The sequence below is a fragment of the Sus scrofa genome, chromosome 12 (assembly GCF_000003025.6).
Source record: "Sus scrofa isolate TJ Tabasco breed Duroc chromosome 12, Sscrofa11.1, whole genome shotgun sequence".
Classification (NCBI taxonomy): Eukaryota; Metazoa; Chordata; class Mammalia; order Artiodactyla; family Suidae; genus Sus; species Sus scrofa.
Genome location: NC_010454.4, coordinates 19,216,037 through 19,238,402, shown reverse-complemented (window position 1 = coordinate 19,238,402; position 22,366 = coordinate 19,216,037). Strand labels below are relative to the sequence as shown.

The following is a 22,366-nucleotide window of genomic DNA, read 5'->3' as shown; positions in this document are numbered from 1 at the left end:
TTCAACTTCAGATTTCCCCTTCCCACTATGAGCATTACCCTCCACTCTCACCTGTCCACCTCTGGGCAGTGAATCACTTGGCCATTTGCATTTGGTTGGGAAGTGGAAAGATCTTGAATCATTGCAAAGTATTAATTACTTTTCTCAATCAGGCAACTATTATCCCATAGCAACCCACAGCAGACTCAATTTCAATCAAGATCCCCAAGACAAGATGGGAGCCCAGATTTTGGCCCACTAGAAACGTGGAGCCCAATTCATTACTCTTACAAGTTGGCTTTCTCTTTAGTCAGTCAACAGGCATCTCTCCAAAAGGACCTTATAGAATGCCCGTCCCTTGCATGTGTTCAGGACCTTACAACTGACAAATTGCTTGATCCTCACAATAAGCCCATGAGGTTACAGAGAAGAGAGAAACATTTCCCGATGCAGAGTAGGATGCTCTTATTCTGTTCCAGATAGGGTGCCTGCTTCAGTGATACTGAGTCAGATACCAGCTTTGGTGCCAGCTTCAGTGATTCCTAAAGGTTGAGGTCCAGGAGTGGAGGTGTCAGACACAAAAAGTACTTTCTGGTAGTATAACTGAATGTCATAACTGAAGTGCAGCAAAAGTGCTAAGCAGGACCCCAAAGGAACGAGGGTGCTACAGGTGGGAAACAGAGTAACTGGGACAGGAAGCAGATTTGAGGGATCCACAATGCAGCCCATGGAAGTTAGGGACTGTCCCTTCGGCAGGTAGGATGGGGCAGTGGGGGGAGAAAGGGGGAGTGAGAGAGAGTGAGGGGGAGAGTTCTTTCCCTTTGGGGTCTGTAATTAACCCTGTCTTCCTCCCTGCCTCTGCCCCAGAGGTTACAATGGTGCAGGCAGTGTCTCTACTTCCTCTAAAAATCAAGATTTTCCAGGAGTTCCGGTCTGGTGCAGTGGAAACGAATCCGACTAGGAACCATGAGGTTTCGGGTTCAATCCCTGGCCTTGCTCGGTGGGTTAAGGATCTGGCACTACAGTGAGCTGGTTGCAGTCTGGCATAGCTGTCGTGTAGGCCAACAGCTGTAACTCCGATTAAATTAGACCCCTAGCATGGGAACCTCCATATGATACGGGTGCTGCCCTAAAAAGCAAGAAAAGAAAAAAAATCCAAGGCTTTGGGATTCAGGGCACAGAAAGAAATAAAACTGGTGTGAATTTTCAGCAGAACCGGCACTGTATGGAGTGATATTGAACTTCCAGTGCTGACCAGAAGGGGCCGCCAACAGCTACTCTGAGTCCACGTCTACACCTCGGATTCCTCGAGCCCCCCCAGCACACCCCAGCCTCGGAGGCAAATTTCCCCATCTGATTATGAAGCATATACCTCTCAGTTAAAACGAAAAAAAAAGTCTGAACCATCACTGTATATGCGTGTGTGTGTGTTTTTGCTTTTTAGGGTTGCACCCACAGCACATGGAGGTTCCCAGGCTGGGAGTTGAATCAGAGCTACCGGCGGCCAGCCGATGCCACAGCCACAGCCACAGCCACAGCAATGTGGGATCCAGAACCACGTCTGCATCAGGACAACTCCAGATCCTGAACGCACTGAGCAAGGCCAGGGATCGAACCCGCATGCTCATGTATACTCCTCAGGTTCGTTAACCACTGAGCCACCTCGGAAACTCCCCATATTTATATTTATATGTTATTACATTTATGCTCTTGAACTAATATATATTTTAAAAATTATTCACACAACTAATATACATAGAAATTCCAACATTTTCTTACCACACCCTAAAGGATCCTCTGATGCACCACTGGGTGCCTTCTCCACTGGGGAAACCACATTTCTAAAGAAAAAGCTGTGCCCCCACCCTCTCCAATCCCAGCCTCAACAGGACATCCGGACAGGTAGCTTTGCCTCCTCTCCAGGATCAAACCAAACCCTCCCTAGAGAACCAGGTGTCCTGCCGCTTGCTCCTGTCACAACCTCAGGACAGCCGGAAACCCCCTCTACCACCACCGCCACCAGCCAGCCACACACCAGCCTGCCCTGCACCCACATCCGACTGCCTGGCTGAAGGTCTAAACCTTCTCCCCGAAACAGCCTCCTGCCCTCCTCGCCCCGCCTCACCCCTGCCCTGCCTCCATGCTTTACTCTGTCACAACCCCATGGGGTGAGATATTCTGGAGCTAGATGGCTCTGTGCTGAAATCCTGGCTCGGTCACAGGGTGTGTGTGTCCTAGGCTAGTGACACAAGCTCTTCGAGCCTCAATCCTGTCCTCATCAGTACAGTAGGGGTAACAGCCTCCACCTCAGGAGAGGAGCCATGTAGCGTGGCTGTCACAGTGCCAGGCACACGGGAAGCATCCCGTACATGTAAGTCCTTCCCAGGAATAGGTCTGAGCAGGCTCTGGTGAGGTGCCAGGGGACAGTGGGTGGTTGGTCGCTGTCTCTGGCTGTCTGATGTGCCCGTACCTGGATACTCCTGGGGAAGGCAGGGATCCCCCCAGGGCTTCTGGAACCCCTTGTGTCTGGTACGGAGAACATGTGCTGCCTGCTGCCCACACACCTGTTAGTAACATCTCGCCCAGCCCTGTCTGTGCCACCCACCTCCTTATCCTCTCTCTCCAGTGCCCAACCGAGGTGCCAAGGGCTCTTCTGTGGGTGCTGCATAAGGGGGTCAGGAATGTGTAGCCCCTCGATAGAGTGAAGGTGAGCTCACAAAAGGCAGGGCAGACCCTAGGAATGAGCAGAAGTTCTGCTAGCCACCCCCGTCACCACATGTCTGTTGCTGAAAATTCCACAAGCTGACAGTGCCTGGGAGTGTCCCTGTAGGCCCTGGACAGGGCAGGAAGGGGGGGAGTCAAAGGTGAGGGAGTGGGGGGGTCAAAAGTGAGGGAGTGGGAGGGGCTCCGGACCGTGATGCACTTGAGACTCTATTTAGAGACAGAAAGGACAGAGGAAGATCTGCATTTGAGCTGACCTCGAGGAGAGCTGCACACACACACACACACACACACACACACACCCCAGACTGCTCCCCCGAACCTTGGCCCCGGGCCACAAGCGAACCCACAGGGTAGTTTGGGGCCGAGACCGAAAGGACAGGGACGGAGGCTGTGGAGGGCACGGGGTGACTGGCTGAGTGACTTCAGGCCGTCACTTGGCCTTAGCTGGCTACTTGCCACCTCAGAGGCTCCATGTCGACTGGAAGAGATAAGCCCCGTAAAAGTGCTTTGTGAACCATGACAGGGAAAGTCAGGTCACCAGGGCCAGCCCTGGTCCCATCCCCTTCCTGGGAAAGCGAGGAGGCCCCAGTCCCAGAGCCATTCTCTCCCTCCCACCACCCCCACCACCCCACAGCTCTTTCCCCCAGCTCTGCTTGGCGACAACGGCTCAGCTCCAAGTCCCCATAGGATCTCCTCCCAGTCGCCCTGGCCCCCTCTCCTCTCTGAGATGCCTGGGGGCAGAGTGGGGACCTCTTGCCCATCCCACAGGGGCGCTAAGCCCTCCGGCGTCTCCAGCTCAGCTGCCCACTCTGAGGTGCTGGTGTGAGGAGAAGGCGGTGCCATCAGGGCCATTGCCCTTGGCCAGCCCAGAGCCATTGCGGGAGGGGCTGCCCTTCCAGCCCCACCAGTGCAGAGGGTGGGAGCACTCGCCACCACCCAAAGCAGAATGAGTCTGAGGGTCCTGGACGACAGGCCTTGGGGTCTGTGTTGGAGGTCGGGCAAGATGGGGGGCGTGCTCAGTGCTTATGGCAGGAACCCCCCAGGCATCCGCCCTCTGGCCATGGCCCTCCCCCAACCCAAGAAGCAGCACTGGGGCTGGCAGAAGGAAGCACCCGGGCAGTGGTGCTCCCTAAGCGGCTCTGGGCCTTCCTGAGTCAGGCAGGCAGACACCTGCAGGGCGTGCACGGGCACAGGCAGATGATAAGCCTGGTTCTCAGTGTGGCTGAGGTGTGAGCAGGAACGTCGGTGGGTATATGTTTATATATACATACGTGATTGTGACACATCCGTGTGTCTGTGTGGATGTGTGCACACAGGGGTAGCAGTGTGCAGCGTCTGTGCACATACACATCTGTACGTATGGCCTGTGTGTGTACCTGTGTGTGTGATGCTGGCTTCTGCCGCTGTGGGACTCTGCGTGTCACGCCCCCCAGCAAGAATATGCCTCAGCTTCCCACTCCCTTGGCCAGACAGGCCCTAGTCCCCTCTTCCTGGGAGCAGAGGGGAGACGGGCTGCCAAAGGAAAATGAGGAAGATCTCTCCCTGCCACTGGGTCTGGAGCATCTGCCGAGTCACAGTTCACGCCACGGGTTAGATTCGCCTTCTTCGATTTTCAAAAGGCTTATTCATAATTCAATGTTCTTTTCTTTTTACAACCGCACCTGCAGCATATGAAAGTTCCCAGGCTAGCGGTCGAATCAGAGCTGCAACTGCCGGCCGACACCACAGCTCACGGCAACTCGGGATCCTTAACTCACTGAGCAAGGCCAGGGATCAAACTCACATCTTCACGGAGACTAGTTAAGTTCTTAACCCACCGAGCCACAGTGGGAACTCCCATAATGCAACATTTCATCCTGCAGCTGCGGGCCCGCGTTTTGACCCCTAAACCTCATCCCCACCGGAGCCCCCAGTTGTAAGCACGCTGCCAGGCACAGTGCCAGTCTCTTCACGTGTATTCATTTCCTTGACCCTCATAATAACTAAAGTGGGGAATGCTATTGCCCCACGTTACAAATGATGAACCTGAGCACAGGGAGGTTACACAGTTTGCCCAAAGGCGTTACACAGTCAGCTCGAGAGCTGGGATTTGACCCCGCAGCATCTGGCCTCAGGCTTTACTATACTTGCCCCAGCTCACTTCACAGCGAATATTATTAGCTTCATTTTACAAATGAAGAAACTGAAGGCCCGAGAAGTTCAATGACTTGCCCAGGATCACCCAGCAAGCAAGGGGCAGAGCCAGGTTTAGGAGGTTTCATTAATAAAGAGATTTGGGAATTCCCATCGTGGTGCAGTGGTTAACAAATCCGACTAGGAACCATGAGGTTGCGGGTTCGGTCCCTGGCCTCGCTCAGTGGGTTAAGGATCCGGCGTTGCCGTGAGCTGTGGTGTAGGTTGCAGACGCGGCTCGGATCCCACGTTGCTGTGGCTCTGGCATAGGCTGGCAGCTACAGCTCTGATTAGACCCCTAGCCTGGGAACCTTCATGTGCCGTGGGAGCGGCCCAAGAAATGGCAGAAAGACAATAAATAAATACATAAATAAATACATAAATAAATAAATAAAATAAAGAGATTTGTTTTACTTCCCATCCATTCATTTACAAAACGAATGGATGGGAAACTAAGTCTTCAGTTTAACTCACCAAACAGCTGAACGTAAATAACATTTCCATTTGACTGAGTTTAACACAGTGCATAGAATCATCAGCCTTAAAAGATATAAATACCTAGAAAAAAATTTGTAATCTTCCTTGCTAATCCTTAGCTGTTATCCATCACAGCTTAACCTAATCTTGAATTTATCTAGACTGGATTAAAATACTTTCACTAATGCGCCCTAAATCTTTTATTAACTTGGCATCAGATCCTGGACTTGAGAACAGCTTAGCAGCTCTCAAGAATACCTGGCAGGAAGAGCCTTCTGGTTTTCAGACACCACCTTCCTCCTCCCACACAGGATACTCAGATGTTTGGCCTTGGTTTTCTCATCTGTAAAATGGGGAGTTTAGGCACAGGGACTAGTTAACCAAATTCCCTTCCAACTTCATCAAACTGTGTATCTAAGGAGATGACTTTTTTTGGATTTTTTTTTTTTTTTTTTTAGGGCCGCACCAGTGGCATAAGGAGGTTCCCAGGCTAGGAGCTGAATTGGAACTGAAGCTGCCTGTCTACGCCAGAGCCACAGCAACACTGGCTCCAAGCCATGTCTGCAACCTACACCACAGCTCACGGCAACACTGGATCACCAACTGGCTGAACGAGGCCAGGGATCGAACCAGCATCTTCATGGATACTAGTTGGATTCGTTTCCACTGCACCACAACAGGAACGCCTAAAGAGACCACTTTCCACTTATGTCATAAAGGAAATAAAAAACTTCTTTCCCACAGGGAGTTTCAAGAGGTAGTCTCTTAGTAAATATTTCTTGAAGTAGTAATTATTCCACTAAACGAATACCTATTCCCACTACCACAAAGTTCTTTGAAGATGGTGTGTGTATCTTATTGACTTAGAATGTCAGCCCCTAGCGTAGCACCTGTGTGAACTCAGTTACCCCACGGACCAGGCTCTGGGGTCGGGGCCATACGACTGGAGTTTGAAAAGTTCCACAGGCGATTCCTGTGTACGGCTGTGAAGGGGACTTGTGCTTGGTGTCAAAGGACATGGAAGCCCAGAAAGACTGATGACTGGCCCCTGGTCACACCCAGCTAGGGGCCTCAGTGTCTCTGGTCCTCACTGTCCTTGGCACAGCATCTGAGAGCCGGGACAGAGGGATGCCATCAAGAGGAGTCAGCTCCGTCCCCTCACTCAGGGGAGACCCTCCTCTCCTTACAAAGGGACCTGTAAAAGCAGCTGATCAACATCTGCATGGGAGTTCCCTGGTGGCTCAGCGGGTTGAGCATCCCAAGTAGTCACTGCTGTGGCTCAGGTTCAGTCCCTGGCCCGGGAACTTCTGCATGCTGAGGGCACAGTCAAAAAAAAAAAAAAAATCTGCATAATGAAATATGTTCCTTTGCATGAAATTTGAGTATATATACATATATAAATTTTCATCAGACTTTTTTCTTTTCTTATTATAGTTGATTTACAATGTTACGTTTCACTGTAAATCAGCTATAATGGAAAAAATAAAAATCATTATAAAAAAATTTAAGGAGTTCCCATTGCGGCACAGCAGAAAGGAATCCAACTAGGAACCACGAGGTTGCAGGTTCAATCCCTGGCCTTTCTCAGTGGGTTAAGAATCTGGCATTGCCATGAGCTGTGATATAGGTTGCAGATGCGGCTCAGATCCTGTGTGGCTGTGGCTGTGGTGTAGGCCGGCAGCTGTAGCTCCGACTGGACCTCTAGCCTGGGAACCTCCACATGCCACGGGTGCGGCCCTAAAAAGCAAAAGATAAAATAAAATAAAAAATAGGTCGTTGTTATTTATCTAATCATCAGACATTTTTTCTTTTTTCTTTTTTTTCTTTTTTGGATGCACTCGCAACATGGAAATTCCCAGGCCGGGGATTGAATCCAAGTGGCAGCTGCAGCAATGCTGGATCCTTAACCCACTGTGCCATGGGGGGAGCTCCAGACATCTTATTACATCAGTGACAAATTCCTCTCTCTTCTCCTGGAATGAGGTGAAGCCAACATCCCTCTCAGAAGTGCCTCAGTTGGAGGGAGAAAGAGGTGCTGAGAAAAGGGCACATTAGGTATTTGTTCGGTTGTGACACCATGGAGCGAAACGATAAACGGAGCTGTCCTCCTTCTCCTGGATCTGGGGGTCACAGGACAGGAGGGAGCCCCCTGTCAGCAAAACTTCGATGAGAGCAGCTCCTCCTCTTCCTCCTCCCTCCCGCTCCCTGCACAGGCCTCAGGAGCCACATACCCCAGGGGCACTCAAACCACGGCTCACCCTGGCAACGAAGCCAGAACTGGGCATCCCACAGGCTGAGTATGTGGCCCAGGATGGAATGTTCTGGGGGAAACCATTGTCTGTGTAGTTTCATGAGAAAATGTAGTTATCGTGCTAAGGAATTAAGTCGGTTATATATTGAGCCTCCATTAGTAGGCTAAATATTAAAATGAAAAGACTGCCAATAATATCATCTTACGTTGAAGCTGAGGAAAGAAATTCTGGTCTGGAAATTACTGGTCTCGTGTCTTTCAGGGGAAATAACAGTCAGCTAACTGGTTCTCACCCTGCTCTGGCCCGGCGGAGGCCTCCCTCAGTAGGCGTGCCTGGCACAGATGGTGCAGCCCCCGGGAAACAGTCTGGCAGTTTCTCAAAAGGTTAAGCATGGAACTACTGTATGATCCAGCGACTCTGCACCTAGGTGTGGACTCAAAAGGAATGAAAGCCTATGTCTACCCCAAAACTTGTGCACTAATGATCACAGCGGCATTGTCCATAATAGCCAAAAAGTGGAAACACCGCATATAGCTACCAGTTGATGGATGGATAAACAAAATATGGTGCATCCATGCGTTATCCAGCCATTCGCGATGTGACGGCTTCGGAGGTGGAGAGGACTTTTCAGGCATCAACTATGAAGAAGAAACCAGCCGTGATTAAAGGCAGGTCTTCTAGAAAAGGGACCGAAAATAGTGTAAATGGAACAGCAGCTTCAAAGGAAGCGGACTCCCTGTCATAGAAAAGAGAAAGCTTCATAATGAATTATAATCTAATTGACGAATGGCCCCAAAGAAATCTGCTTTCTACTATGTCTTTCAGCACTAAAATACAGCTTGTGCTCTTTTATTCTTGCTCTTAAAAAAAAAAAAAAAAAAGAGGCATTCCCTTTGTGGCTCAGCGAGTTAAGAATCTGATATAGTGTCTGTGAGGATGCGGGTTTGATCCCTGGCCTTACTCAGAGAGTGAACGATCCCAGATGTGGCTTGAATCTGGTGTTGCCATGGTGTAGGCTGGTAGCTGCAGCTCCGGTGTGACCCCTAGCCTGGGAACGTCCATGTGCCGCAGGTATGGCTACAAAAGGGGAGAAAAAGAAATATGTACAGTGAAGAACTTAACTTTGCCTAGAGAAAAGTCTGGCCTTTGCCCTTGGCTTTTGAGACTCTCTAGCCCTCAGAATACCACGTCTGATAGGAATGTTTTTATTTCCCCAGGTGCCTTGGGTCAATGTGATTCGGACAGTCGGTGCGGGGGTGGGGGGTGGGGGGGACATAGTCTCACGCTGATGTAGCTCCGGCGCCCCTTCCCAATAAGGTCTTTTGCTTTGTCAGCACGTGTGTCTCCTCGGACAATTCATTTCCGAATGTTAGACAAGCGCCCACTCTCAGGCCCTGGAAGGGGTCCCCCTTCCTGCAATATAGGAACATTAAGAAGATTGGGAGTTCCCTTCATGGCGCAGTGGTTAATGAATCGGACTAGGAACCATGAGGTTGCGGGTTCGATCCCTGGCCTTGCTCAGTGGGTTAACGATCCGGCGTTGCCGTGAACTGTGGTGTGGGTCACAGACACAGCTTGGATCCTGCATTGCTGTGGCTGTGGTGTAGGCTGGCAGCTGCAGCTCAGATTCAACCCCTAGCCTGGGAACCTCCATATGCCACGGGAGCAGCCCAAAAAATGGCAAAAAGACAAAAAAAAAAAAAAAGATTGACACTGGGTCCCAGGCATGGGAGCAGCCCCCCAGTCTCCCACGGGTTTGCCCAAACACCCACATCATCAAAGAGATTCCTTAGGACAAAAGGTTTGAATCTGAGGCTCTCAGATCCATGGGCCCTGAGGGGAGACCCAGGCCGGTCCCCATCAGAAGGCCTCTCAGGCCTGGGGGAAAGGGTGCCAGGCGCTCCAGCCAAGATCAGCAGGAAATCACAGGCTCGAAAGCTGCCTCCCCCCTTTCTCTCTGAGGCTCTCTGATCTGCCCCCAGATGGCTTTGCCGCCAAGGCGGAGGTGCCCTGCCCTGCTCTCCCTCATCCTCTTCAGAATGTGCGAGGAAGTGAAATCCACGTCCTCGTATTTCATATTCTGTTGCTCAGACAAGATAGTGAACCAACCAACCCCAGGCATCTGTTCTCATCCAGGCGCTGGGCAGTGTCCCTGGGACAGGGAGTGAGTAAGGGACTATTCCCTCCGCTGGAGTTCAGTCTGGCACAGGAGCCAGACGTGGGCATCCCCTGCCAGAAGACCCAAAACATACCATTACAGCCACCTGAGCAGAACAAGAGCCCCAGGAGCCCAGGACCGGGTGGGGAGGGGACGTTGGGGGGTGGGGGGGTGTTGCTCTCACAGAAGAGGAATCACCAGGATTGGCTCCCAGGGCAAAGAGAGGGATGAGGGGAACCCAAAGGTGCAAAGCGAACAGGTGGAGGGTTGGACAGGTATCTTGACACACGAACAGCAGATATGGCTGGCCCAGAACAGGGGAAAGACAAAGAAACTGTGACCCATCTCAGCAAAGAAGCGTAGTACTCAGCAAGAAAACAGAACGGCAGCCTCCTGTGGCACAGTGCGTTAAAGATCCCGTGCTGTCACTGCAGCAGCATGGATCACTGCTATGGCTCTGGTTCAGTCGCGGGAACTTCTGTAGCTGGTGGATGTGGCTGGGAAAAAAAAGAAAGAAAGAAAGAGAGAGAGAGAGAGAGAGAGAGAGAAAGAAAGAAAGAAAGAAAGAAAGAAAGAAAGAAAGAAAGAAAGAGAGAGAGAGAGGGAGAGATAGAGGGAGAGAGAGAGAGAGAAAGAAAGAAAGAAAGAAAGAAAGAAAGAAAGAAAGAAAGAAAGAAAGAAAGAAAGAAAGAAAGAAAGAGAGAAAGAAAGAAGGAAAGAAAAGAGAACAAATGGCTGTTAGGCCTAACAATACGGGAGAAAAGTCAAAAATGCAATGGTGAGTGAAAGAAGCCAGACACAAAAAGAACATGCTGTTTGCCAGCATTTAGATGAAGTTCTAAAATAGGCCAGAGATGGATCAGTGGTCGCCCGGGGCCAGAGGGAACTTGCTGGGCTGATGCAAATGCTCTGTATCTCGACTCTGGGGGTGGCTACATATTTGTCAAAACTCATCCAACTGTGAACCTAAAATGGGCAGATTTTTGTGTTTCAATTCTTCTACCACCTTTTAAAAAAAAATTTTTTTTTAATGTACGCTGAGGTCAAACTGTGAAGGACTTAGGATGTCAAGCTAAGAAGATCGGACTTTAGCCAGGAAGTAATGGGAGGCTTATTGTCATTTGTTTATTTATTTATTTATTTTGTCTTTTTAGGGCTGCACCTGCAGCATATGGAAGTCTCTGGGCTAAGGGTCAAATCAGAGCTGCAGCTGCCAGCCTTCACCACAGCCACAGCAACATCGGATCAGAGCCGTGTCTGTGACCTACACCACAGTTGAGGCAATGCCAAATCTTTTAACCCACTCAGCGAGGCCAGGGATCGAACTCCCATCGTCCTGGATACTAGTCTGGTTCGTTTCCACTGAGCCATAACGGGGACTCCTCGGAGACTTATTCATCAAGGGTTTTTCAGCTTGGTTTGGTAGAAAGTTAAAATTCCAATTCGAGTCAGCTTAAGCAAAAGAGAGAATTTCTCTGAAGGGTCCTGGGGCGATTCACAGAATTTAAGAAAGATTTGGGGCTGAAAACCGGAGGAGCCTTCTCTCAGTTTTACCTCCCAATAACTCTGTGACTTAGCTCCAACGATCCCCAACCACCATAGCTGAGGACACTGTGCTCAGAGAAGCAAAGTGGCTTATCCAGGGACACAGAGCCAGCAAGCGGCATGGCAAGGTTGGAGCCCAGATCAGCCCGACACTGTGTCTTGATGACCAGGCCTTGGAGAAGCAGGGAAGAGTTCGCTTGAAAAGGCCTCTGAGGAGTTCCTATAGTGGCTCAGAGGAAACTAATCTGACTGGTAACCATGAGGTTTCGGGTTTGATCCCTGGCCTTGCTCAGTGGGTTAAGGATCTGGCATTGCCATGAGCTGTGGTGTAGGTCACAGACATGGCTCGGGTCTGGTGTTGCTGTGACTGTGGTGTAGGCCGACGGCTACAGCTCCGATTGGACCCCTAGCCTGGGAACCTCATATGCCATGGGTACGGCCCTAAAAAGCAAAGAAAAAAAAAAAGAAAAGGCCCAGCAGGTTATGAACCCAACTAGGATCCACGAGGATGCAAGTTTGATCCCTGGCCTTGCTCAGTGGGTTAAGGATCCGGTGTTGCCATGAGCTGTGGCACAGGCCACAGAAGCAGCTCAAATCTAGCAAATGTGGCATTGTTGTGGCTGTGGTGTAGGCAGGCAGCTGCAGCTCCTATTCCACCCTTAGCCCCTGGGAGCTTCCACATGCCACAAGCGCAGCCCTAAAAACACGAAAAAAAGATAAAAGACAGGAGTTCCCGTCGTGGCGAAGCAGTTAACAAATCTGACTAGAAACCATGGGGTTGCAGCTTCGACCCCTGGCCTTGCTCAGTGGGTTAACGATCTGGCGTTGCCGTGAGCTGTGGTGTAGGTTGCAGACGAGGCTCAGATCCCACGTTGCTGTGGCTGTGGCGTAGGCCAGTGGCTACAGCTCCGATTAGACCCCTAGCCTGGGAACCTCCATATGTCGAGGGAGTGGCCCTAGAAAAGGCAAAAAGACAAAAGAAAAGGCCTTCCGAGGGAGGCTGGGCGGGGAGGGGGGCACAAAGCATGGCCAGCAACCCTGCTTGAATTAGGAGCAGTTCATAGGCCAAGGGACTGGGAGGCAGTGGAGGGGGACTCGGAACTGGAGATGGTCAGAGGCCTGAGGGGCACAAAGGATGTCATTGGAGGGGGCGGTGGGGGGGCAGCCGCGGGGAGGGGGGAGCTTTCCAAGAAGACAGACGTGCTTTTCCAGATCTGATTGGGTAGTCTCAGAACGTCTCTGAGCCTGGTTCCTCAAACGCAAAAGGAGTTGACAATGCCTGCACGGGTCACCAGAGATGCGGCAACAGGATGCTCCTCCTGGTACCCGGCACCAGGCAACTGCAATGACAATCGGTCAGCAGTATCCGAGGGCACCCTCACAGATGTGTTGTTATTGATAACGCTATTGAGTCCTTTGTGCCTCCTTCCCCAACCCACCCACCCTATCAAGCATTTTCTCTTACTCCAGGCCAGGAAAGAGGGGTGCCAAGCATCATCCCTCAGAGCTTGACAGTTTCTGGAAGGAACTGAGCCCGGAAAGTGAGCGATTGAGGGGCCCTGGTGTCCAAGGAGGAGCCCCGGAGGTTCCGTAAGGCCCGCCGCCTAGGTTCTCACAGCCAAAGCTGCCAGGGACGCATCTTTGAGCTCTTTTGGAGCTGGGAGTATCAGTACCAGGCTTGTCCCTAGGTAGCACAAATCATAGCCTGTTGGTTGGGATTTGAGGTACATTGGCCCCTAGAGCTCTCCTTTTGCCTGGTACTATGAATTTTTTCCTCTTTTTCGGCCGCCCCACAGTATATCGAGTTCCAGGGGCCAGGAATCACATCTGAGCTGCAGCTGAGACCTACACTGCAGCTGCGGCAATACCAGATCTTTAACCCACGGTGCCTGGCCAGGGATCGAACCTGCGTCCCAGCATTGCAGAGATACCACCGATCCCCTTGCCCCCCAGCAGGAACTGCATACTATGAAATTTTATCATAAGATTCTCATTTCCTTTTCTGGAGCTTCTTGGCTCCATGGAAATGTAGTCTTGCTCTCACTTGGCCACGGGGGCATCAAATTATCTACGGTGACACTGACACTGAGTTTCTCAGCCCCTCCCCTGAGGGAAAAAGGTAGACGGAGGAAAGCGGGCATCTGGGAGCGGAGGGGCTCCTGCACGTGAAGCACTTCTTTGTGCCAGGAGCTGTCCGAAGGCTTCGGCTACATCATCCTACTCAATCCTCACAACAGCTCTACGCTACAGGTATAACCAGCTCCATCTCACAGACAGGATGTGGAGCCTCAGAGGTCTTCATCAGAGGCCTTAATCTTTTTTTTTTTTTTTTTGTCTTTTTCACCTTTTTTTTCTAGGGCCGCTCCCGCGGCATATGGAGGTTCCCAGGCTAGAGGTCTAATCGGAGCTGTAGCCACTGGTCTACACCAGAGTCACAGCAATGTGGGATCCGAGCCACATCTGTGACCTACACCACAGCTCACAGCAACGCCAGATCGTTAACCCACTGAGTGAGGCCAGGGATCGAACTGGAAACCTCACGGTTCTTAGTCGGATTCGTTAACCACTGCACCACCACGGGAACTCCAGAGGCCTTAATCTTGACCTTAATCAGCCAGGAGGTAGTGAAGTCAGGACTCCTACCCAGAAGCCCCTGCTCTCCCTACGGTGCCCCTTCTGGGCGTGGGGTGGGCATAAAAAAGCATCAGCCCACATGCCACAATCTCACCCCAGAAAAGTACCACTGTTGAGCCGTGAGAGGGGCCCTGACAGGCCACACAGCCAAAACTCTGTGACCTGAGGCAGCCCAAGGCCTGAGTTCATCCTTCAGGCGGGCAGCCAAGACCCACCAGCCTTCAGAAGGCTCTGCAGGGCAGCCATCGGGGGCTCCAAACGGGCTGCGCAGGCAGAGAACATCTCTAGGACGAGCAGTCAGGCCTGCAGTTCTAAAATCCCAACTTCCCCCATCCACCCCTACGCCAGAGGCCTAGAGGCCAGGAGTAGGGGCGCCGAGGTCCCACAGCAGCCCTTCGGGGAAAGCAGGGACCCTAGATCCAGCTGGGTGGGTAGGAGCACCTCATCTCTCAACACAGCTTCCCTCCCAACCCCGCAAATAGCCTCCGGGCAAAGCACAGCCCCCACTCTCAACCCCAGACACAGCTCCTCCCTAGGATCTGTAGGTTTGGAGCAAAAAGTTGCCCTGCTCCCCCACCTCTGCCACCCACACCTCTGGGCCTCTGGCAGGGACTGTGCCCTGGTCAGGACAGCTGGCAGCCCGTGTGCTTCCACCCCCACCTTCTCCCTGTTCCCAACTCCCAGGTTATGACTCAGGGGCAGGAGAAGGAGGCCAAGTTGGGGGTGGAGCCTTAGAAGGAACGGGGGCATGGATCCCGAGGAATATAAAGGGCCTGGGAGGTCCTGGCCAGAGACCCTTCTGCGGGCTGCTCTGCACCTGCCCAGCACCATGGTAATGTCCGTTGGGCCCAGCTGTGTTCTCCGGGAGCTTGGGATAGAGGCTGGTACCAAGGGCCCCTCCTTACGCCATGAGGGCATGAAGGAGTGAGGCCTGAGCAGCCTCCTCTTCCAGTCCAATGGCCACGACAGCCGCCAGGGTTTCCAGTCCATGCTTTGGGGATGAAGGGAGTTCCTGGTCAAGAGAGGGCTGAGGAGTTCCTGTCGTGGTGAAGTGGTTAACGAATCCGACTAGGAACCATGAGGTTGTGGGTTCGGTCCCTGGCCTTGCTCAGTGGGTTAAGGATCTGGCATTGCCGTGAGCTGTGGTGTAGGTTGCAGACACGGCTCAGATCCCGTGTTGCTGTGGCTCTGGTGTAGGCTGGTGGCTACAGCTCCGATTCGACCCCTAGCCTGGGAACCTCCATATGCCGCAGGAGCGGCCCAAGAAATAGCAAAAAGACAAAAAAAAAAAAAGAGAGAGAGAGGGCTGAGGTTGGAAGTTCCTGCTGTGGCTCAGCAGTAATGAACCCAACTCGTATCCTTAAGGATGCAGGTTCCATCCCTGGCCTCACTCAGTGGATTAAAGGATCCAGCATTGCTGTGCGCTGTGGTGTAGGTCGCAGACACGCCTTGGATCCCTGGTTGCTGTGGCTGTAGGCTGGCAGCTGCAGCTCCAATTCGACACTTAGCCTGCAAACTTCTAAATGCTGTAGGGGCAGCCCTTAAAAAGGAGGGGACTGGAGTTCCCATTGTGGCTTAGCAGAAACAAGTCCAACTGGTAATCATGAGGTTGTGGGTTCGATCCCTGACCTCTCTCTGCAGGTTAAGCATCTATCATTGCTGTGAGCTCTGGTGTAGGTCGCAGACGCAGCTGCATTGCCTTGGCGGTGGTGTAGGGCGGCAGCTACAGCTCCGATTCAACCCCTAGCCTGGGAACCTCCATGTGTCTTGGGTGCACCCTAAAAAAAAATAGTGGGGGCGCTGAGGGTCTCAGGGGCCCCAGTGGTCTGTAGCATGTGTTCGGACATCATAGTATGTGAATCTCTGTGCCTGTGTGTTGCCAGCCCAAAATTCTCTGTGCAGGGTTGTGTGTGTGTGTTGGGGGAAATAATTTGGGGGCCAGCAGTCCTATGTGCAACTTGTCCAGTCTTTCATTTAACATGTACTACTGAGCATCTACTAAGTGTCAGGCACTGTTTTAGGTGCTTGTGGTATATCAGTGAAAAAAATAGGTAAGAAGCCAGCTGTCACAGTGCTTACACTGGTGGAGGGTGGGGATGAAGATAGTTTAAAAAAAAAAAAAGCATAGGTACCATCCTAACAGCAGGTTCAGGATCTGGTGTTTCCGCCGCAGCAGTTTGAGTCGCTCCTATGGCCTGGGTCCAATCTCTGGCCCAGGGAACTTCCACATGCCAGGGGGCTGGCCAAATCAAAAAAGCATAGAATATAATAAGTTAGAAGGGTCCCGGTTGGGGGGAGAGGGGTAGTACCACCAAATGGATGGGTTGCAATTTTAAATAGGGGCATCCAAGTCGGGTCCATTTAGAAGGCGCAGGTGGAGCGATGCCTGAAGGAGGCGAGGAAGAAGGCAGGCCATGGGGCTGTCTGGCGGAAGGCTCCCAGGCCGAGAGAACTGGCAGGTCTGGTATTTTTGAGGACTGGCAAGGAGGCGGGAGAAGCAAGAACGCGGTGAGGTAGTAGTCGCGGAAGAAGTCAGTGAGGCCAGGGAGCTGACCAATGGCTCTATGCCGCCCTCGCGTGCCTGTCTCAGGACGTGCCTCTCAGTCCAGCCGCAGGCCCCGTCACCCGGTGCTTCGTGCGCATCCGTGTGCACGTCCAAGTGTGCACTGTTGGGCCTGGGCACCTGGAAGTCCCTTATGACGCCCGTATACCTGCGTATATCCCAGAGTCCGAAGGTTTCTGAGTCTGAGCGCCCGCGTGCCCCAGCGCGCCCGCCCAACCGCGCGTAAAGGTCTGGGCATCAGGTGACCGCCCCCCCTCCCGCGCGCCTCTGTCTGCCCCGCCCCCTCCAGGCCTCAACTCTGCGCTGCGCGTGCGCAGTGGCCCTGGTGGCCCTGGTGGTGCTGCTGCAGCAACCCGACGCGGCGGTGGGGCAGGAGCTGCAAGTGCAGCAGCCCCTCTGGCCAAGGGCGGCCAGTTGGCTGCCCAGCTTCAGCCATTTAAATAAGTACTTTGAGAAGCTCTTCGGTAGCAGGTAGGCGGGCGGAGAGGGAGGGAAGAAGGGAGGGAAAGGAGAGCAAACGACCACCTGCTCCCCTCCCCCTCCCCACCCCACCCCACCCCACCCCTCCCCTCCCCTCCCCACCCCACCCCACCCCACCCACCCCACCCCTCCCCTCCCCACCCGACTCCCCGCGCATCACAGCCAAGAACTGGGCCCGCAGAGCGGCCCCATGACCTCTGCAAAGACGTGTTCCCTAGCATGAAGTCTAAGAAATATAAGGACGCGAAAAAGCCCGATACACCACCAGCGAATGCTACGAAACCCCTTCAAGCAAACGCCGTGAAACCTCTGTCAGAGAATGCCATGAAACTACCCCAACAGAACAGCACGAATCCTGCACCCCGGAACAGCATGAAACCCTGACCACCAGCCTCCTCCCAGGGCCCCAGGTAGGAGAGCCTGGGCTCAGCTGGCACCACTCAGGAGCCTCGGAACTGGGGTCAGGTCGGAACTGGGAGCAAGTTGGGCAGGAGGGGAAGGAAGCCCTGGAGGGTAAGGGAACTCCAGGGTCCTGGGGGCTTCTTCTCCAGGCTGGGCTTTGACTTCTGGAAGCCCAGCGCAAGAATCCCCCAGAATATAAACCGACCCCCTTTATGTTCTGAGAAGGGCCCTAACTCCTGCCTACTCCACCCCCAGTGAGACCAATAAAGAGAATCACTGTTGCTTCCTTGGCGTCTGTGGGCCCTGGGCAGGAGGGACCTGTCATTCCTGATGGGAGGGGGGACCCTGGAGCTGTAACTCCGATTTGACCCCTAGCCTGGAACTTCATATGCCGAAGGTACAGCCCTTCAAAAAAAGAATCAGCCTGAGCCATGCATTGTTTAGTGGCAGAACCTTCTCCAGCCTTTGCTTTTTGGGGCCGAGTTCCACTTTCAGGTTGTTTGCACACACCAGGCACAGCCAAGACTTGAGGGGAACCATGATTGTGCTGCGGGTGCCGAGGTGTCCGTGTGAGATGCTGAGCCCAGGAAAGAGGACCCCTGGTCCACCAAACCCACAAGCCCCATCTCTTTAGGCGGAACATGTGGGGCAGATAGGAGAAGCCATTCCGGGAATCAGAAAGGTCCTGATTCTCTGACGTCTCCCCCGCCCCCCCAGCAGTGATGATCTCTTGTCCACGGGTGCTCCCGGCCCCCAGGAAGAGGAGAGAGACAAGGTCGCTCCCTCCTAGTCACACACAGACACACACCCCCATCCCCGTCTACTCAGGATGCCTGAGATGGGCAAGGCTGGTCAAGGCCCCTGGGCCCCACTGGGACCCCCTCCTCAGCGCAGGCCTCCCCGGGCTGGATCCAGGGCCTCACTTCCCAGAGCTGGAGGGTGCCGTTCACAGACCGGACTCCTGGACGTGGCCTCTCAGTTCATCTGGCCTCCTCCCGGGAAGGCCCACTTCCCCCTCAGCCTCCCCTCCTGCGACCGCTTGAATAGTTCCTATGCCCTCTCAGGGCAAGCTCTTTCCAGTTTTCTGGTTATTTCAGGCGCTTCCTTAGAGTCAAGGACAGCCTGCCTTCCCGAGGCCCCTCCTGGAGCCCCATGGAGTTGACCATGACCCTCTTCCATAGATGGAGCTGCAGGTTTTTTGGTTTGTTTGTTTGTTTGTTTTTTTAGGGCCGCACTCATGGCAACGCCAGATCTGTGACCTAAGCCGCAGCTTGCGGCGACTCCAGATCCTTAACCCATGGAGCGAAGCCAGGGGTCCAACCCGCATCTTCATGGATACTAGTCGGGTTCCTTACTGCCGAGCCACAAGGGGAACTCCTGCATATTTCTGAGGAGCAGTTATCCCTCTGTTCATCTTTCTGGCATGCTTCATGGGAACAGCTTCTCGGCTGCAAGTCTGCCCCTCAGAAGCTCCCGTTTTCCTGGGTCAAGACCTGAACGTTTCACATGCGTTATTATCTCATGTCCTGTTCACGACAACCCTGTCATTCTTCCCATTTTACAGATAAAGAACCTAAGGCTCAGAGAGGTTAAGTTTTTGCCTAAAAGCCCACAGACAGAACATGGCCGATCCCAGGTTCAAACCCAGCTTCATCTGACTCTAAAGCCAATGCCCTATCCACGTATTAGATTGCCCTCTGCTGCCAGACCTCGGACAAGCTGCCGTACCTCTCTTGAGCCTCAGTTTCCTCCTCTGGAAAGTGAGGATAACCGTATCTCCCCCTCGCAGGGTTGTCGAGAGGGTTAAAAGCCCCTGGCACACAGGAGGCTCCTTTTGCCAACAGCCTCTCATGACACCACCTCCAGCCCCCTCCCCATCACTGGTCACCCGCCACTGGCCGTGCTTCTGCTGGGCACCGTGCCCCATGAAGAGCCGAGCTCCAGGTGAACGCACAGAGTGACACACCTCTGATGCCCAGAGGAGAGCAGCTCTGATGCCACCAAGGCAGCCAGTGACTGTCTTAACCGCAGTCATTCCTCTGGGCTGGGCTGTCACCCCCTGCCCCCATCCCAGGGATATATGTGAATTAGCACTACTTCACCTACCGCTTAGGCGATAGGAACGCCTTGGTGGGGCGGGGGTGGGTAGGTTGGGGAGGGCTGCCATCAGGCCAGTGATCAGGAGGGTCTCAAGGGGCTGGAACAGGATGAATCAAGCTTCACGGACTTTGGGGGTAGTCCTCGGCCCCCCACTCTGGGGCCACAACCTGCCCCTCTATGACATAGAGAGGAGGAGCTGAGTGGCTCGTCTAAGGATGCTGCACACGTTCTGGATCATGAGTAGCCCCTCCTCTCCCTCCCCCTCCTCCCTGCCGTCCGCCTTTTCTTCCTGTGCATCTGGCCTGCTCCTGCCCCCGACCAGGGGTCCCCAGAATCACACAGAGAGAGGGAGGCTGTGGTCTTGACTTGCTTTATTTAGCCTGTTTGGGAGCAGGGAGCAAGCTTGGCCAGAGCCGAGGGTGTGGACGGGAAAGCTGGGCCTGCATGGCCCTTGGAGTCAAAGAAGCAGGAGGTGGCATTACGCACCCATTGGGCTGAGCTCCCTGTGAGGAGAGGGCAGAACACGGCAGTGTGAGTGGGTAGTCCTCATGGCCTCGGGAGAGCTCAGGCCGGTCCTGGGCCCCGGTTCCCACCCCTGGTCCCGCCCAGGCATCTGGGCTCGGGGGCAAGGAATCAAACCTACCTTGGGGCAGCTGCATGTAAGGAGCTGCACTTCAAGTCCAGTAGGTCTTCTTCGTCCCTTTTCCCGTACCTGGGAGGGGAGAGGCAGCTGGGGCCAGCACCGTGCCCGAGGGGCCAGCTCACCTGCCTCCTGCCTCCTACCCTGAGTACCATCCCGCCCGGGGCCTGAGGCCAGATCCGTAGAGGTGCGCTGCTTTCCCAAGAGCATGGAAGGGGCTAGGCTGGGGTGGCGGCCCTGGGTCCCCGGGGGCTGGGATCGCGCACCCTCTCTCACACATACCTGGGCCTGGTCAGCATGTTGATGTATCTGCGGAGCTCAGCCGCGTACTGGGCCATCTGCTCTGGCGTGGCGTCATCCCCGGGGTACACTGGCTCCAGTGGGGCCCCCCGGGCACCCAGGGGTGGCTGCAGCAACAGTGCCACACACGTGGACAGGAGCAGCAGGAAGAGGCAGCGGCGTGCGGCCATCTGAGGAGTAAGGAGCAGGGAGATAGAAGCAGCACGGAGCCTACCTGCCCAGCTCCTTGGCCCGTCACCCATGTCTCCGAGCCCGGGGACAGAGGGGCAGAGCAAAGGGCTACCCGACTGGACTGCCCCACCTCCAAGGCCCTGCCCTGGAGAATGTGACAGCCCCTCTCAGGAGCTTTGCAGCAACTGGAGCTCCTCCAGAGCCTGGATAAAGGAGGAGGTGGGGACATGGGGCGGGAGACCCAGGCCTCATAACATGCTGGGCCTGATGGTTCTGGAGGGGTAGGTTCGGGGTGGGAATTGGAGAAGAGGGGCTGCTGGGAAGTGGGGGTACAGAGCATGAACTTGGCAGAAATCCACGGCCCATGGGTCTGGCACACTCCCCTCCCCCAGCGCCCCCTGCCAGGGACAAACAGGCAGAGGCAGGTCCAGGAGAAGACACTACAGCCCTGTCACCCTGAACGGGAGGTGCAGTCACACACACGGACCCCAGTCACTCCCAGGGTTGCAGTCACTCACCCATCTGTCCACAGCCACCAGCCCCTGCCTGCCCCCCCCACCCATTTGCAGTCTTCTAGTCAGCAGACTGCTCTTCCGGGGTGACAGATTTGTCCAGATGTAAAGCTGGACCCCAAGCAGAGCCTCAGGCCTCCCGAGGCCCCCAGCCCTGCCGAGCATCGATTCCTTCTCCGCATCCCAGCCCCAGCCCCTTGGAACCACAGGGCCCCCAGAGCTCGGGGCAGGCTGAGCCCACTTACCCTGAGTTCTGAGCGAGTGGGCGTTGGACCAAGCAGGGAGCTGCCTCAGGCCGGATGGTTCCCCCTGCCCTTGGCCATGCCCCTTTTATACTCCTCAGCCCACCAGAGTCCCCGCCTCCTGGCAGCCTCCCTCACTCTCCATCCCGCCCCCCTCCTCCCGCCATCTCCCTGGTGCCGGACCAACACCAGCGCTAGCACCAGGGACCAGAGGGGGACAGGGCAGTGTTGTGGGTGCCACACCAGCAGCATGAGGGGTAAAAGTGGACCACAATCCCTCTCCTGTCAGCTCCCGTCTGCCTTTGGGCGCCAGAGCAGGCTTCGTTCAAGCAGGACGGGGTTCGGGGACTTCAGGATAACTCAAAGGTTCTGATCACAGGCGGCAGAACAGCCCCTTCGCCTCCCAAGGATTAATCCTTATCATCAGATTCCCTTAGGGCAGAAGATTGAGGCTGTGACACTGCGACTCCAGGGATGAGGGATGGAGACTCAGGATTTGCTTTCCATTTTGTGATGAGAACAAGACGGACATGAGGGGAGTGTCCGCAGTGGCTCAGTGGTTAGCAAACCCGACTAGGAACCATGAGGTTGCGGGTTCAGTCCCTGCCCTTGCTCAGTGGGTTAAGGATCCTGCGTTGCCATGAGCTGTGGTGTAGGTTGCAGACGCGGCTCGGATCCTGCGTTGCTATGGCTCTGGCGTAGGCCGGCAGCTACAACTCCGATTCCACCCCTAGCCTGGGAACCTCCATATGCCATGGGAGTGGCCCTAGAAAAGGCAAAAAGACCAAAAAAAAAAAAAAAAAAAAGACGGACCCGAGGGAGATGCATCAGGTAACCAGGGACTGTGGAAAGGAGCAGGGCCCCGGGTGGGGAGGAACCCGCTCCCTTGCTGGTGTGTAAGATGGACAATGAGAACTAATGTGCCTGGTTTAAGGGGGGTGGGGAGGGGATGCCAGTATCTGTAGCCGTCACCCAGCCCCTCTGCTCCAGGGGAGTGATAAAAATCAGCATCCTT

General features: G+C 54.1%; 2 protein-coding genes across 2 annotated transcripts; one reads left to right on the top strand and one right to left on the bottom strand.

Annotated features, from left to right (window-relative positions):
- LOC110255899 lies at positions 16,324-17,672 on the top strand. Its single transcript, XM_021066305.1, has 4 exons — positions 16,324-16,449; positions 16,532-16,668; positions 16,733-16,975; positions 17,203-17,672. Exons 1-4 carry the CDS (start codon positions 16,324-16,326, stop codon positions 17,366-17,368), a joined length of 672 nt encoding a protein of 223 aa, XP_020921964.1. The 3' UTR covers positions 17,369-17,672.
- PPY (pancreatic polypeptide) lies at positions 19,723-20,754 on the bottom strand. Its single transcript, XM_013980908.2, has 3 exons — positions 20,409-20,754; positions 20,130-20,198; positions 19,723-19,989 (listed from the first exon to the last, which is right to left on the bottom strand). Exons 1-3 carry the CDS (start codon positions 20,666-20,668, stop codon positions 19,965-19,967), a joined length of 354 nt encoding a protein of 117 aa, XP_013836362.1. The 5' UTR covers positions 20,669-20,754; the 3' UTR covers positions 19,723-19,964.